Raw genomic sequence first — 15,823 nt, 5'->3', positions numbered from 1 at the left:
GTTTCCCTTTTCGGGGGAAATCAAAGCGAAGCACTGATGCGCTAACGAGGGGCAGGAGAAGTGAGGCTCCTGGGCTTCCCGCAGAGGCGGAGGCACGGGAGGCGCAGGGCCGGGAAAGCCGTGGCGGGAGGCGCGGAGAAGTTTGTTTGTGTGGGCAGCTCAATCCCGGCTCGGGCCCGGGCCCGTGCCGGGGCTGTTCCTCATCTCCGGCTTTCCCCTCACGCAGCCCGGGGGCGCCGAGAGCGCGGGGCGAGGCGGGGCCGTGCGCAGAGCCCGCCCCGAGCTCGCTGCCATTGGCCGCCGGTGCCGTCAGTCGCGGTTGCGGCGCGCTGATTGGTGGGAGCGGGGCGCGGCGCGGCCCCGGCGGCGGGCTGAGGGCGGCCGTGGCCGCGCAGCGCCGCCATTGGCCGAGCGGCTGCGCGGGCCCGGCAGCGGCGGCAGCGGCCGGAGCGCGGTGAGGCGGCGGCGGCGGAGCTCGGAGGCGGCCCCGGCGCAGGTGGGAGCCGCGCTGGGCTCTGCGGGGGCTCGGGGCCGGCTGCGGGCGGAGGGGGCGGCAGGGGGCTCCGGCGGCTCGCCGGTGCCGTGTCCGGCCCGTGCCGGCCCCGGGCCGAGGGCGCTGCGGGAGCGGCTGCCCGCGGTCTCCTTCCCGCCGGGGCCGGGCAGGAGCCGCTGCCGGAGCAGCGCTGGCTCGGCCCGGCTGCTGTGGGTAGGACAGAGGGGCTGCCCCGCGGCCGGGAGCGGGCGGGGAAATTCCCGTCGCCGGAGGTTCGTGTGCCCGGGGGAGAGCGAGGAGTCCTGTCAAAGTGACTTTATTGCCGAGCAGGGGCAGAGGCCGTGGGGCATTTGCCGTGCGCTCTCTGCCGTGGCTGTAGCCCGCAGCCTCCTTTTTATCCTCATTTTCCCGGCCGCATCTCCCTCTGCCTTTGCCCACCGGCTGAGTTCCTTGGAAGGTTCCGACTTCCCGATGCGCCTGCTGCCTGTCCTCGTTAATGTGCACCCTCCTTTTGTAGAACAGCCGATATTCATGGCTCTGTTAAGTCTTTGTTCTTCTCCTCGAAGTTCAGGAATGTGGCGGGACTTTGAGCAGCTCTCTGGGTCAATTTGTAACATTTATTGGAACTGATGGTTTCTCCCCTTATCTACAAGTGCCCGGCCCTATCTCCAGGCAGATTCACTCCTTGACTCTGTTTTGTTCTTCCCGGGTCCTCTTTTGTTTTGGGATTATTCTCGGTGCCCTCATTCCCTGTCCTTTTGTAGCCCTTTGTGGATCAGGAGGCCTGGCTGCCACCTGCATGCCCTGGCTCAGCTGCTGGATGAGCTGCACTGCCAAGGTGTGGAGCATGGTAAAAAGATGAGAGTTGCTGCAGCACAGAAGAGGAGAAGCAGCATTCGTTTGACCCCTGGTGTGCCAGGGAGCCACGAAACTGTGTCCTATATCCATCCTTTCCATGTTTGACCAATACATAAACTGCTCTCCTATTTCCTTTGTTAGCTTTTTCACCACTTTTCCCTTGTCATCTCTTTACCAGCAGCAGTTTGAGTCATTTAGTTTTCCACAAACTCCTGTTTTTTCTGCTCACAGATAATCTGATCCCATCCCCTGGTGAAATGTTGTGTTTCTCATTTCAGTGGATTGGTCAGCAGGAAGGTCAGGAGCTGGAGCTGTCTGGTTGGTTCTTATTCGGAGGACAGCTTGTAATCTAATGATGCCATTGAAATGATAAATGGGTTCTCTGACTCCTGATATGAATTGGTGTGGGTTCTCAGGGGCTGATCCATGGTGTTGTAGGATTTGTTTTGGTGGCCATTCATCTTTTCCCCATTTTTGGGTGCTCCCTTCAGCTGGGGCTCCATCAATTGACCGCTTTTTTCTAATTACATCATCAAATACTTGAATTCCAACTGATTTCCCTGAACTTGTTCTAGGAAAAGCCCCAGTGCTGTGATACACCCTGTACAGCACAGACAGTGACAGCAGATGTTGGAGTGGGCAGAGGGATGATCCCCCCCATATTTTAGTGAAGTTTTCACAACATTCTCCATTTGCTGTTTCCCTTTGCAGCTTCAGCCATTTCTGTTGCAGAGTCAGAGATCCTCAGCATGGGCTCTGCCTTCAGCTGTGCAGATTCCATCTGTGCAAGCAGGCAGAGCTTGGGGTGAGGGGCAGAGGGAATCAGCCAATTCCTGCCCCAGGCAAGAAGAGCCAGGTACATTGTCCCCACTTTGCCCCAGCAGTCTTAATTTGCATGTCTAAAGCTCCTGTCCAGGCTACCTGTTTAAACATTAAGGGCTCACTTTAAATCTCTTCTAGTCATGCAGCCTAAAAGTGAACTTCGAGAAACCCAGATCAAAATTTTGGTGTATTTTACTGCTATGCAAAAACATAGACAAAAAATCCCAAGGTGATTCAGTTTTTTTCTACTTCCCCTCGGAAGAAAAACTCATTCTCACATTCTTTACCCAAACCTAACCAGCTACATAGAAGTATGAGTAATAAAAAAATACTCTAATGCTCTAAACTTTGCATTGAAACTTCAGGAAAAAGGAAAACTTCACTAATCTTTTTAGTGTTAAAGGCATTCCTTGATTCTTGCCAGGATATGCAACAAAAATCTTTCCATTCCCACATCGCCCAGGTGTGCAGAGAAAATAGTTCCATTACATGTGGGTTTTACTCGATTTTCCCCAAATTTGTGCAGTCTGAAGCAATCTAAATCCACTGGTTTAATATTCTGTAGTTTCAAGTTGTGCAGTTTTATTATTTGGTTTCCAGTTGGACCCGGATTCCTTTGCTTGTGCTGTTAATGAGGTGGGAAGTGCTGGATTTCCTTCTCAGCCTTTTGCAGACCAGGTGTCTGCAGCCCTGCCGGGGGCAGTGTCTGGGGTAGGTGTTGGTTGCTGTTTGCTGCTGGGGTTGATGTTTTGCTGCTGGTCGTTGTCTTTGTGGGTATCTTTTGGGCCATTCCCAGTGTGTTGAGGTGTTAAACTCATCTCCACTGAGTGGTGTAACATCCCTTAACAAAACCTTTAACATTTCTTTCCCTAAGGCCAAGGCAAAGCAAGCCTGAGTAGAGAAATCAAAGGTTAACAATGTTCAAGTCTATGAGCTGGTCTATTTTCTGTGGATGCACTGGCAGGCAGGGCAGTGTGTGAGTGTGAGTGAGAGCCAGAGTGGAATTGTCCCGGTGTGTCCCCAGCAGCTGTGGCAGTGCAGGCCCAGCGAGCACTGAAGCTGCAGCAGTGGCAGCAAGGGCTGGCCCCGGTGGCTGGAGCTGCCCAAGGAGGGTGGCCAGGCCGAGGATTTCAGCAGAGGAGGTGTGGGCAGGCCCAGGGCCTTGCCCCGCTGTGGAGCCCTGGCTGCTGCTGTGCTGCCTTCAGTGCAGGCTCAGGGGGGCCTCCCATCCTCCTGCTGCAGGCGGGAAGTGCAAATCTCCGGGGCTGCAGAGACCTGGAGCCCAGGCTGAGGGGTCCCCCCGTGTTCAGCTGTGCTGGCGGCTGTTTCTGGCCTCGGGGCCCCTTGGCATGGGCCACGCCACTTGGCCACCAGTGGTGCTGCTTTGCACTCCTTAGGCAGAGCCCATGTCCTGCTTGGATGTTGGCAACAGCAAAGTGCCAAGACAGGCTCTGTGCCAGCCCAGCTTCCTGGGGGAGAGATTGCACCAGAGACAGGATTCTGGCCACAGACTGCTTTAAATGTGCATCCCTTATCTCCACCCTGCACTAGGTGGAGAATTCCCAGGGTAAGGAATTCCCGAGATCAATTCCAAGGGAAATAATTGAATATCTGCTCTGGCTCTTCTTCTTGCCCAATCCAGTGGCAAAAGCCGTACCCATGGCATCTTGGTTTCTATCCCCAGCTTCCAAAGGTGTTTCTTTCTTTCTTTCCCCATTCATTCTTTGTACCCAGCCTGAGCTCTGGGGGTGCCAGGGGTTATGGAGGTCCCATTGTATTCCTAAAGCTGCCATAACTCCCTGGAGGATCTTTCCTTTGAAATTAGTTCTGCTCTCTGAGTCTGTTGCTTCCACAATCCCTTTTGTTGGAATTATGTCTTTTAGAAATACCTTAATAAGTGATCCAGTGGTTGCCCAGCAATCAGAATTGCTTTTTGCCCCCCTGTTAGGTGAGATGGTGTCACCAGAAGATATTGAAGCCTTCCTGCTCAGGGCATTTCAGTGCCAGGCTCTTACAAGCACACACAGCTGTGCTGGTTGAGCTGACCATGGGGGTAACCTGCGCTTTGTCTGATTCCCTTTCCTCAATAACAGCGTGTCTTGGAACTCTTTTCCATTCTGCTGCCCTTGAAGAGCCATCCAGAAACACATTTTCTGCCTCAGGCCAGGCAATGTCTCCTGAATCTCCCCCAGGCTGGGTCTGGAGCTGTGTCACTTGAATGCAGTGCTGGGTTTCTTCCCAGCCCCTCTGTGGGCTGTTCAAACAGGAGGCTGGGTTAAACCCTTCCCCTGTGCTCAGTTCTGAATCCTCCTGTGCCACTGAACAAGTTTCACACTGTAATAACCGAGCACTGCTCATCCATTGCGAGGTTCTTTTGGTTACCAAAGCTTGAACTTGATGGCAGACTGGAACAGTTGGAGATCCTGTTGTCATCAGGTTTTGGGCCTTGGTTCCCGTTGAAGCTGTGGCTGCACAATTTTGCAGGCAATGAGGCCACTCTGGCCACTGGGTGAAACATTTTGGCCCAAGGATTCCTTTGGCATGGCCCTGTTGAACATTCACCTACAATTCCAATTTCTTTTCTGAGTCTGGAAGAGCCAGAGCTGAGGCATCAATAGTTTTGGTTGTTCATTTTCTCAAGTTTTGCTCACTTTCTCCTGTCCATACCACAGCATGGAGGCTGTCTGGGGTTAAAAAGTCCTACAATGTTCTGGCTGGAACATAGAATCCTCAATCCACGTTGTGTATTTGTGTTTTAATTCTCAGAATTGTTGCAGCTCGTTTTGGTCTTTTCCTTATTTTAGTTTACTTCTTTACATCTGAAATTGCCTAGACTCTCTCTGGGTCAATCCTTCAGTCAAATTATGTCCCATATATTTAACCTTTTTCTCCACCATTTGCAATTTTTTTTCAAATACTCAAGATATGACTTTTAGCCAGAAAATTCAGCCATTTCAGAGGGGCTTTGTCTAGCACTTGTTCTTGTCCTCCTCATTGGAGCCATCTGATTCCTTGAGTGCAGGATAGGAGTGCTGTAGGGAGACATCCCTGGCTCCAAAAGCACTGCCTTTAGCAGGGACTCCATACCAGGCTGTGAGCCCTTCCTTCCCTCCCCTGGAACAGGGTGTTGCTTTTAGACACCACTTGTCCTGGTTGCTTCCAAGTAATTTGGAGAGACTTCATATCAAATTTTCCCTTTGGGTCTGCCCACACCTCTGGGTTCACTTTGATTTATTGAAAAATTATGGATATTGATCTAGTACCGATATCCAACTGTGACGGGCAAAAACTCTCTAACAGTTTAAAGTTAGAAAGTGTGTGTTTATTCAATGCCGGGCATCGTGCGGGATCGCTCCCAAATACACACCGCACCTTGCAGGTGATTACAGCGTCTTTTTATCCATACAAGTACTGAATACACAAAATACAAATACATATTCATATTTTTGGTACATCCCATTCCCCGCTTCGTATGCTAATCACTCCAAAAGCTATTAAGCATGCGTAGTTTGTCCCTTGAAATGGGTCGGTGGTCCCTTTCATGGGGAGGGGTCCCAAAATGAGGAAGTAAATGAAGTCTTCCTCCTTCTGACCTTTCTACCTTTTCAATGCAAATATGACAAATGAACTCTTGGTAGAACTCCCATTCCTTGTCTTCAATTGGTTTCAGAATAGAGGAGGCCCACAATTGTCTTATGTTCCTAAAAGCTATTTGTCAGTTTCTATATTCTTCATTATTAAAACCAGCTAGCTAAACATTGTGCTGACAAGCAATCAATTATTAGTTAACTACTAACTCCTAACTTCATCAAGTCTACTCATTTATTATTATTATTTTAATTAATGCTAGTAAAGATTATTTCTAACTAAAACCTTAGCTCCTTTAAAATCTCTAAATTCCTTAAAGTTTACATTTCAACTTCAGCATAGGCCTTGCCAGACATTTGACACAAAGGTACAGCAGCAATAGCCTCTGTATCACCTTTTACAATACTACAATGCCACCATCAAATTCCTTCCTAGTTAATTACAATCAGAGTAGGAAGAAAAAGAATTTAGTTTATTTCAAACCTATCCCCCACAGCTCCTAATAATGATTGAACAAATGACACCAGCTCAGCTTTCCCATTTATTCCCTTAATAATGAAAACATTCCTTTACAGTTTTCCCCCCTTAGGTGTAAGATTCAGAGTGGATGGAGAGGCCCCTGTGTCCATCAGGAGAGGCCTCCTCTGGATGCAGACCCAGCCTGAATGTTCTCCAGGGCTCCAGTGTGGTGGGTCCCCGGTGGGATGGGAGCTCAGAGCGCCCTGCCAATCCATGTCCATGCAGGGGTGGACTTGCTCCTGCTGAGGGTGCTGCTGTCTGTGCTTGCAGTGTCCTTGTGGGCTGCAGCTGGAGCCCTGACTCCTTCCCAGGGGCTGTTTGGGTGGGCTCTGCCCTGGCCAGGAGGGCAATGCCTCTGCCAGGTGCTTGTGGCCGACCCCGTCATGCCCTGGGTGCTGGGGCCCCCTTGGGCCCTGGGGTTGATCCCTCAGGGGCTGTGGGAACTCTGCCGTGGCCTTTGCCTTCAGCTTGGCCTTTTGCTCATCCCTTCTTGCCTTCAGCTGCTGTGCCTTTGTGCCCAAGTGCTGCAGGGCTTCTTGTGCCACTCCTGCAGCCCCGGTCACTGCCTGTGGGTGCTCATCCTCTGAGAGCTGCTGAGCTTTCTGCAAAACCTTTCCTTTCTGCAGGGACCCAGACCAAATCCTGAACAGCAAATCCTGATCCTTCCATGTGCACTCTGCATTTCCCAGCTGTTCCTTTGTTTTCCCCGTTGTGCTCAGGGTCCCTGCCCAGCCCGTGTGGCAGAGCCGGTGCCTGTCCTGCCGCAGTGTCCAAAGGCGGCCCCCCCGGCGGGCAGGGCCGGCAGCTCCCCGGGGCCGGGCAGCGGCCGGGGCGTCCCGCAGCCTCCTGGGGGCCGGGGGCCACTGCCGGCCCTGCCTGGGGCTGGTGGGGTCAGGCAGCGCCCGGCGCTGAGCCCCGGCTGCCCCACAGCCCCGGCCCGGCCCCGCAGCTCCCCACAGGCCCCAGCCCGTGCTCCCGGTGCCGCACCTCTGCGCCCGGTGCTGCCGCTGCCAGCGCAGAGAAACCCCTGGCATCCTGACCTCCTGCTTTTCCTGTCTGGGCAACTGGGAATTCAAAATATTAGCTGGCAAATTGTGAGGTTAAGACTCTGTGGAAAATCATCCCAATCCAGAGTATTTTTCTCTTCCTCCTTTTTTCCCTCATCCTTTTTCTTACCACACAGATTCCTCCTGCTGCTTCTTGCCTGAACCATATTGCTGCACACTCCCCTTCACCTGATTCCTTCCCAGGACACGAACACCATCCATCCCCTGTTGTCTAAATGCCTTCTCCACTTTCCTTGTTGCCTCCCTGGGTGTCCATGTCCTTAATTACCTCTGGGGGAATGTGCAAACTACCTCAACATTCTCCCAAGGGACCCTTCAGAGACATTTTGGGATCATCATCCCTTTGGCCAGGCCCCCTTCCTGGCTTTCCCTTTTCTCCCCTCCATGGGTGCCCTGCCATGTTCACTCCCCGAGGATCCCAGGGCACTCACTGATGAGATTTTCAGTGCTCTCTCCCTGCTGACTCTTCACAGACCCCCTGATGTGTCACTCGTCTGTCTCCTGGTCACTCCCGGGTCCCAAATCAATCCCCGGTGCCGCCACCAGCCAAGGGAGCCGATCACCCAAAGTGGGTGAGGCACCTTCAGCTGCACTCCCTGCCCGCTGCCCCGGAGGGTGGAAGGAATTCGGGATGAGCCCCAGGGTGTGCGGGAAAATTGACATCACCAGAGGATTCTGTCCACAGAGCAGAGAGACGAATCTTATAAAATAATTTATTTCCTGAAAATGGGAAAGAGTAGGGGACCGTCCTCATGGGATCTCTCCAATTGTTTGAGGACACAGCTTCCTTTTCATCCTAATTCTCCTGGCCACATCTCCCTCTGCTTTCCCCATTGGCTGAAGTACTTGGGAGGTACAGACTTCCCAATCCACCTATTACATACCCACCTTTATATACTCCATGCTTTCATATAGCAAACGATATTCATGGCTCTGTTAAGTCTTGTTCTTCTGGAAGTTCATGAATAGAGCAGAACCTTGGCTGAGCAGCAGTCTGTGTCATCAATGAGTAAAATTTTCTGAAACCAATGTCTTCTCCTGTCACTTCCTAACATAAAAGTTCTTTGGCCCTATCTCCGAGCAGATTCAGAGCATCTGTTTGTAAAGACACTTTCCTGTGGTTCCTTCCATGGGGTCCCCCGTTTGTGGGACATCCCCCCTGGAGCAGGGTGTCCCCTCTGTGCTGCAGCCCCAGGGCTCGGGCCGAGCTCAGCCAATCAGAGCCCGCGGCGCTGATGACTCACCAGTTGCCAGGCAGACTCGCAGCTCCCCGCGTTCCCCACCGGGACCCACCTGCGCCCCCCCTCGGCCCCATGGCCCCGCGAGGGGAATTTGGGGAGGTGGGAGTGGGGCAGCGCCAAGGCCGGGCCCCCCCGCGCTGTCCTGGCGGGAGCGGCTGCAGTGGGGACCGAGCGCGGGCGGGAGCGGCCGAGAGCCCAGCGCTGCCCCAGCCCGACCTGCCCCAGCTCCATCCCTGCCCCTGCGCTGGGATGCGGTGGGTGTGGGGGGAAGAGGGAGCCGGCAGTGGGTGCTGGGCCTGGGGGCAGGAGGAGAAGGGAAGGAGAAGCAGGCTTGAGGAACAAAATGGTCAAACGGTGCAGGTGGCATGAGAGGGTGGGATTGTGCAGGAGAAGGAGGAATAGCAGGAGGAAGAGGAGTGTGAGGAAGAGCAGAGACACAGGAGGAGGAGGAGGAGGAGCAGAAAGAGGAAGCAGCAGAAGGTTCCACCCCTCCCTGTGTCTGCAGCCTCCCCCCAGCCCCAGGAGCGCTGCTCCCCCCACAAGCAGCAGGTGACTGTGGAGGGGGATCCACAATTTTCACGGGGTGAATCTTCTTGTTTCTGAGCTTTCTTGGGCTAAATGTTGGTGCTTTGGTTTTATGTGGCAGCTGAATCTTCCTGTTTTGGAGGAGGTTTTTGCTGACTTGTGATGTTTGGGGAGTTTTTGATCTGTGTCTTGAAGTTTGTGGGATTTTTGGGCTGAATCTTGGTGTTTTGGAGGTTCTTAGAGACACAAGATTCCCAATGACTTCCTGGGATGAACTTGGGCAAGGAGGAACCTCCAGTCCAAGGTGCTCTTCTCTTGTTTTTTCCCCAAACCAGGAGTTTTCATTTCCAGGCCGTGGCTGGATGGAGGAGGAGGAAAAGTCCCGGAGATGCTGCAGGAGGAGGAGCTGCAAACCCAGCCCAGGGAGTTGCGGGGAGGAAAGAGCCCCCCTGAGCCAGGAAGGCGGGCAGAGGTCCAGGCGGAGCTCGGAGCTGGTGGAGAAGCCTCATGGCAGGGAGAAGCCCCACAAGTGCTTGGAATGTGGGAAGGGTTTCAGCCGGAGCTCCCACCTGATCCAGCACCAGAGGATCCACACTGGGGAGAGGCCCTATGAGTGTCCCCAGTGTGGGAAGAGGTTTCGGACCAGCTCTGCTGTCCTCAAGCATGAGCGGATTCACACAGAGGAGAGGCCCTTCCGCTGCCCCGACTGCGGGAAGGCCTTCAAGCACAACTCCAATCTCACTGTGCACTGGCGCATCCACACCGGGGAGAGGCCCTACGAGTGTGGGAAGTGTGGGAAGAGCTTCACACAGAGATCAACCTTGACCAAACACCAATGGAGGCACCACTAAGGGAAGCCCTGTGAGTGCCCCGAGTGAGGAAAGAGCTTTGAGTGAGGGAAGAGGGTCAGGGAAGAGCTTGGTGCGCTGCTGCAGCTCCATTCCCCATGGGAGGATCCGGGCTGGATGATCCCCAGTGACCCCCGTTGGGCAGAGCCCTGGTGCCCCGGTATGGGGAATAAAACAGAGAGAAAAGCAATGGAGCTGATAAAGGGGCCTGATATCTGAGGCCTGACTGAGCAGAAACTGTGGGAGACACAGACACAGTTTAAGTCTCCATGGGCAAGAAGAGGGGACAGTGGGGGCTGGCAGGGGTGTGACAGAGGGGATGAGGGGGTGACAAAGGGACAGAGGGGACAGCAGAGCCCTCCAGGGAGGGGACAAAGGGGACCCTGGGAGGGCACTGGTGCCACCGCAGGAGGCCACAAGTGCCAGCAGGTCTGTGACACCACCCCTGTCTCCTCCCCAGGTGTCCCCATATCAGCTGGAGTCACTGGTGAATGTGGTGGCCACCCTGTGTGTGGCAGCCACCGTGACAGGGTTACAGAGGGACGAGCAGCAGCTCATGTCCCCAGAGTCCCTGCACGTGAACCTGAGGAACTTCACCTGGAGTCTCGGTGAGACGCTGGAGCAGGGCGATGTCACCTCCCTGGGCCACCGTGGTGTCCCCTCCCTGGGCCAGGCTCTGGCCACACTTGGGGCCACCCCAGGGGCCACCTGGGCCGATGTGAGAGCTGCGGCCTGGGCCTGGCAGGAGTTGGTGGTCAGGCTCGAGGACAGCCGGGCCCTGCTGGCCTGGGATGCCACCGAGCTCCGCGACGCCCGCTGGGACGCGGCCATCGCTGCCATCTGGGCCGGGGACCTGCAGAACGTGGCCACCCGCAGGAGGACAGCTGGGAGCAGCCTGGTGGCCACAGCCCAGCAGCTGAAGGTGGCCCTGGGCAGGGAAAAGAGGGCCTCGGCAGGGCCAGCACAAGGCCCAGGTGGCTGCGGCCACCAACGAGGCCGTGGGAGAGGCCGTGGTGGCCAGCAGCCAAGCCATGGTGGCCACCAGAAGGGGACATTGGGCACAGGTGGCCCTGGGGCCGCTGGAGCGCTTGGTGGAAGAGTGTGAAGGAGGCAGGTGGTTCCCCGAGGAGCTGCAGCGCCAGCTCGGGGACATCGAGGCCATCCTGGAGGGGACAAAGAAGGCGTCCCCCGATGTCCCTGAGGCCTTGGTGGCCGAAGTGGCCGAGTTTGAGCAGCTGTGGGATGCCAGTGCCTGCCTGGGCAAGGATCACCTGCTGGGGACACTTGGGGACATCCATGACCTCCTCTTGAGTCCCTGTGGTGCTCCGGTGGCCCCGGTGGCCCAGCAGGCGCGCCCTGGCCCAACGGTGCCAAAAAGCCGTGGAGGATCTCCCCAGGCTGCTGCAGCGATGGCACCGCTCTGATGGCATCAGGGACAGTGACATCCTGGTGGACAGCGCTGGCGTCACCAGTCCCCTCCTCGCGCGGGATTTGAGACCAATTCGGAGAATTTTCTGGGAATTTTCATGGGCATTGTCCCACATGCTGATGGGAGTTTCTGGGATGACGTTACCAGCCGCACCTGGGGCCATTCTGAGAGCACTCAGAAGGCTTTTGCATTCCCTTGTTGCCTTTTGCATTTTTCTGCTTTTTCTGTTGGGTTTGGCATTTCTCTGTTGCCTTTTGCAGGTTCCTATTGACCCCCAGCATTTTGCTCAGGTGCTCATACTGATATTGATTATTGATAATTCCTTGCAGCTGCTCGCTGGCACAATAAAATCTCAGAGTTTGCATGGACAAGTCCAAGGCAGTGTGAGCTTTCTGCCAGGATTTGGGAATCCTTTACGAATCCAATTCTCACATCCCTGGCCCCCCCTGTTCCCGGCGCTGTTCCCGGGGGTCCCGCGGCTCTGGGGGGTCAAAGGGGAGGGGGCGGAACCCCCGTGATGGGTGGGGGGCACAAAGGGGGTCCGGGCCCGGTGCTCAGGGGGGTCGGGGGCACTGAAGGGGTGCGGGTGCGGTTTTTGGGGGGTCCCGGTGCTCGGTGAGGGGGGGTCAGTGCTCAGCAGCGGGGGCTGTCCAGGGACCCCCCCGGCCCCCCCAAATCCCAGCCGGGTGTGAAAAACAAAGTTCACTAAGGGATTACTAAATAAAGTTTAATCAGGGATAAAAAAGGGTTTTGGGCTCAGCCAAAGAACTCGCCCTCAACTTAACCCTTCGTTCTCCGGATCCGGTTCCACTGCAGGGCCACGAACACACTCCTGAGTTTTGACATTATTCAAACACTCCCGGGAGGTTTGTGTGTCCCAGGAACTCGTGTTTGGGTCTCACCTCTGACTTGTCTGCAGGACATTCTGTAGATTAAGTTGATATTTTTGATTTCTTCTCATGGTTCCACCCTGTTGTTTCAGGCCCCCTGATAAATTCATAAATTCTTCTGAGCTTTGTGTCACTGGTATCACCTGGTGAGGCTGGTCCACAGATGTGGGAAACAACTGAATTGTTTTACACCTGAGTCAGTCACACAAAAGCATTTTAACATTACATAGTCTCTATTCCAGTATTTATTATTGATCTATTTAATGTTTATCTATTTTTAATATATTAAGGCCTATGATATAATATCTGTTTATTACTCTAGCAGTAAATTTGTTATATGCTGCACACATAAACGGATTGATTTTATTGTACCAGCGAGCAGCTGCAAGGAATTATCAGTAATCAATATCAATACCAAGTACCACAGCAAAATCCTCGTGCTCAATAACAACGTGCAGAAGGCAATACAGAATTTCAAAAGCTGATTATTCTATTGTCATTTATAACCCGGCTCTGCTGCAAGGCACCGAGGGACTCATTCAGCCCCTGACCCACCGCCACCCCCATCAGTGTCCCCAGAGCGTCCTCAGAATGTCCCCAAGTGTCCCCAGTGACGTCACCCCAGGAATTCCCATCAGCATTTGGGACAATTGCAATGAAAATTCCCAGAAAATTCCCCGAATTCATCTCAAATCCAGTGTGGTTTGGGGAGGGGGGAGAAGTGACAGCAGCGATGTCCCTGATGATGTCACCGTCCCCGACAACGTCACAGCGGTGACATCGCTGTCCCTGCAGCAGCCTCGGGATGTCCTCTGTGAAAAATGCATATTTTATGGTTGGCTTTTGCAAGTATTATATTGAATAGGATTTATATTATGTTACATTGATTAGTAGTGCTGTATTAACATTTTAATGGTAGGGTAAATGTAGATTTGTGGTTAAAACGGAGCTTTTGTGGTTAAAATAGAAACTGTGCGTGGGAAGAAAGGAATGAGGTACTTGCACTGGGACGGCAGCCGCAGGACACCGAAATCTTCCAGAGAAAAAGAATTTACAGCTTATTGTAAATGCAGGCGAGCCGGGGGGAAGAAATGACGATGCCTGACTCCAGCTCAGAAGGATGAATGGTTTCTTTATTAGAACTATACTAATATAGATTAATATACTGTTTAAAGGAGACACTAAAACTACAAACTGCTTTTTCTAACTCCCAAATCTAACTCCTCACAACTCGTGACCCTCTCTGAGATTCCAGCCCCAGGTGGGTTGGATTGGCCCCAGGCTCAAACGATACTCACCAGAACCCAACCCAGCAACCACCCCACAACAATTTGGGTAACAAATCGTTAAACAATTCTCCAAACACGTTCCACATGCTAAAACAAGGAGCAGAAACAGAAATTGTTTTCTCTTTCGTTTCCCTCTGTGCTCCTCTGTGGAAAATGCTGGGAGGCAGAGCAATGTGCTGCCACAAGGGCTCCCTGATTAAAGGAAATTCACTCTCCGTGCCCCGCTCAGCCCTGCGGGCGCCGCGGGATTGAGAAGAGGCTGCCACTGCTCCGGGCTCTGTGGCTGGACAGGATTTATGCATCATGCATGAGATCGATGAATATGCAACAGGCTGCTGCTTTTGGGTTATTCCTTGTTCAAGGCGTGGCTTTGGCAGCTCAGTGCCCAAACCATCCGGACGTCCGTAATCCCTCGCTTTTTATTGTCTTGTCACTGTCCTGACCTCATTGTCCACATTGTTATTGCTCTGATTTTATCGCTGGTTTTTAATAACTGTTTTATTACTAATAAACTTTTACAATTTTAAAAACCAACTGACTGGTGTTTTCCACAGTGCCCAAAAACATCCAGATGTCCAAAATTCTTCACTTTTTATTGTCTTGTCATCGTCCTGACCCTCATTGTCCAGATTCTTATTGCTCCGATTTCATTGCTATTTTTATAACTATTTTGTTACTAATTAACTTTTTGAATTAGTAAATTTTTAAATTTCAAAAACCAGCGAGTGGTGCTTTTCACAGTGCCCAAGAACTCCTGGATGTCCAAAATTCATTTTTTATCATCTTGTGGTGTTCTCATCCTCATTGTCCACATTTTTATTACTCTGATTTTATTTACTTTTTTTTTTTTACTCACTATTTTATTACTAATAAACTTTTAAAATTTAAAAAACAACTGATTGTTATTTTCCACAGTGCCCAAAAACTCCTGGATGTCTGAAATTCTTAATTTTTTATTGTCTCATGGTGCCTGACCCTCGCTATCCACATTTTATTACTCTGATTTTATTTTTACATTTTATTTTATTTTATTTCTTATTATTTTATTTTTATTTTTTATATGTCTTAATAATTGTTTTATTACTAAGAAACTTTTAAAATTTCAGAAACAACTGATCTGTGTTTTCACAGTGCCCAAAAGCTCCTGGATGTCCAAAATTCTTCATTTTTTATCATCTCGTGGTGCTTTGACCCTCATTGTCCAAATTTTTATTACTCCTCTTTATTGCTATTTTTATAACTATTCTATTACTAATTAACTTGTTTGAATCAGTAATTTTTAAAATATTTTAAAGAACCAGACTGGCATTTTTCACGGTGCCCAAAAACATCCGGGCATCCAAAATTATTTTCTTTTTATCGCCTTGTGGTGGCCTAAATGTCATTGTCCAGATTTTGATAACTCTGATTTTATTTTGTATTTTAATTTTATTATTTTTATTATTTTAATTTTTTATTTTATATTTTTAATAACTATTTTATTATTAATAAACTTTTAACATTTCAAGAACAACTGATCGGTGTTTTCACAGTGCCCAAGAACTCCTGGGTGTCCAAAATTCTTCATTTTTTTATCATCTTGTGGTGTCCTGACTCTCATTGTCCACATTTTTATTGCTCCGATTTCATCGCTATTATAATTATTATTTCATTACTAATTAACTTGTTTAGTTATTTATTACTAACTAACTTGTGTAATAATTAGTTTATTATTAATTAACTTGTGTAATTAGTGATTAGTTTGTGATTTTACAGACCCGCGATCAGCGCTTTCAGAACTCGCGGCGAGCGGGAAACGTTACACAGGAACGAGCTTTGGATCGATTCCTGTGTGATACTGATCAATAATCAATAATTAATAACTAATGCTGGATCGATTCCTGTGTGACACTGATCAATAATCAATAACTAATGCTGGATCGATTCCTGTGTGGCATTGCTCAATAATCAATAATTAATAACTAATACTGGAACTATTAATTTGTGATATTGATTAATTAATAATAAATAATTGACATTGGATTGATTCCTCTGTAGCATTGATTAATAATAAATAATAATGAAGAGTGGATAAAAGTTTCTGTAATATCGAGTGATTAATAATTAATAATTACTAATATCTAATAATATAGATTGATTCCTTTGTGATATTGATTAATAATTTATAATTTATATTGGATTATTTTATTTTTAACATTGATTAACACTATTGGATTTGTTACTTTGTAATATTAATAATAATTAATAATATAGG

At 50.7% G+C, this 15,823-nt stretch overlaps 1 protein-coding gene across 1 annotated transcript; it reads left to right on the top strand.

Moving 5' to 3' along the window:
* Window positions 1-412: 412 nt before the first annotated feature.
* Window positions 413-14,103, top strand: LOC146767199 (uncharacterized). Its single transcript, XM_085581206.1, has 2 exons — window positions 413-496; window positions 9,449-14,103. The coding sequence occupies exon 2, from the start codon at window positions 9,476-9,478 to the stop codon at window positions 9,962-9,964; it is 489 nt and encodes a 162-aa protein (XP_085437332.1). The 5' UTR covers window positions 413-496; window positions 9,449-9,475; the 3' UTR covers window positions 9,965-14,103.
* The last annotated feature ends 1,720 nt before the right edge of the window (window positions 14,104-15,823 follow it).

Source organism: Lonchura striata, chromosome 5, assembly GCF_050655825.1.
Source record: "Lonchura striata isolate lonStrDom1 chromosome 5, ASM5065582v1, whole genome shotgun sequence".
NCBI lineage: Eukaryota > Metazoa > Chordata > Aves > Passeriformes > Estrildidae > Lonchura > Lonchura striata.
This window is presented reverse-complemented; position numbering and strand designations above follow the sequence as displayed.

Coding starts and splice junctions, on each gene's coding strand:
- LOC146767199 (XM_085581206.1), top strand. CDS start 9,476: ATGGAGGAGGAGGAAAAGTCCCGGAGATGCTGCAGGAGGAGGAGCTGC.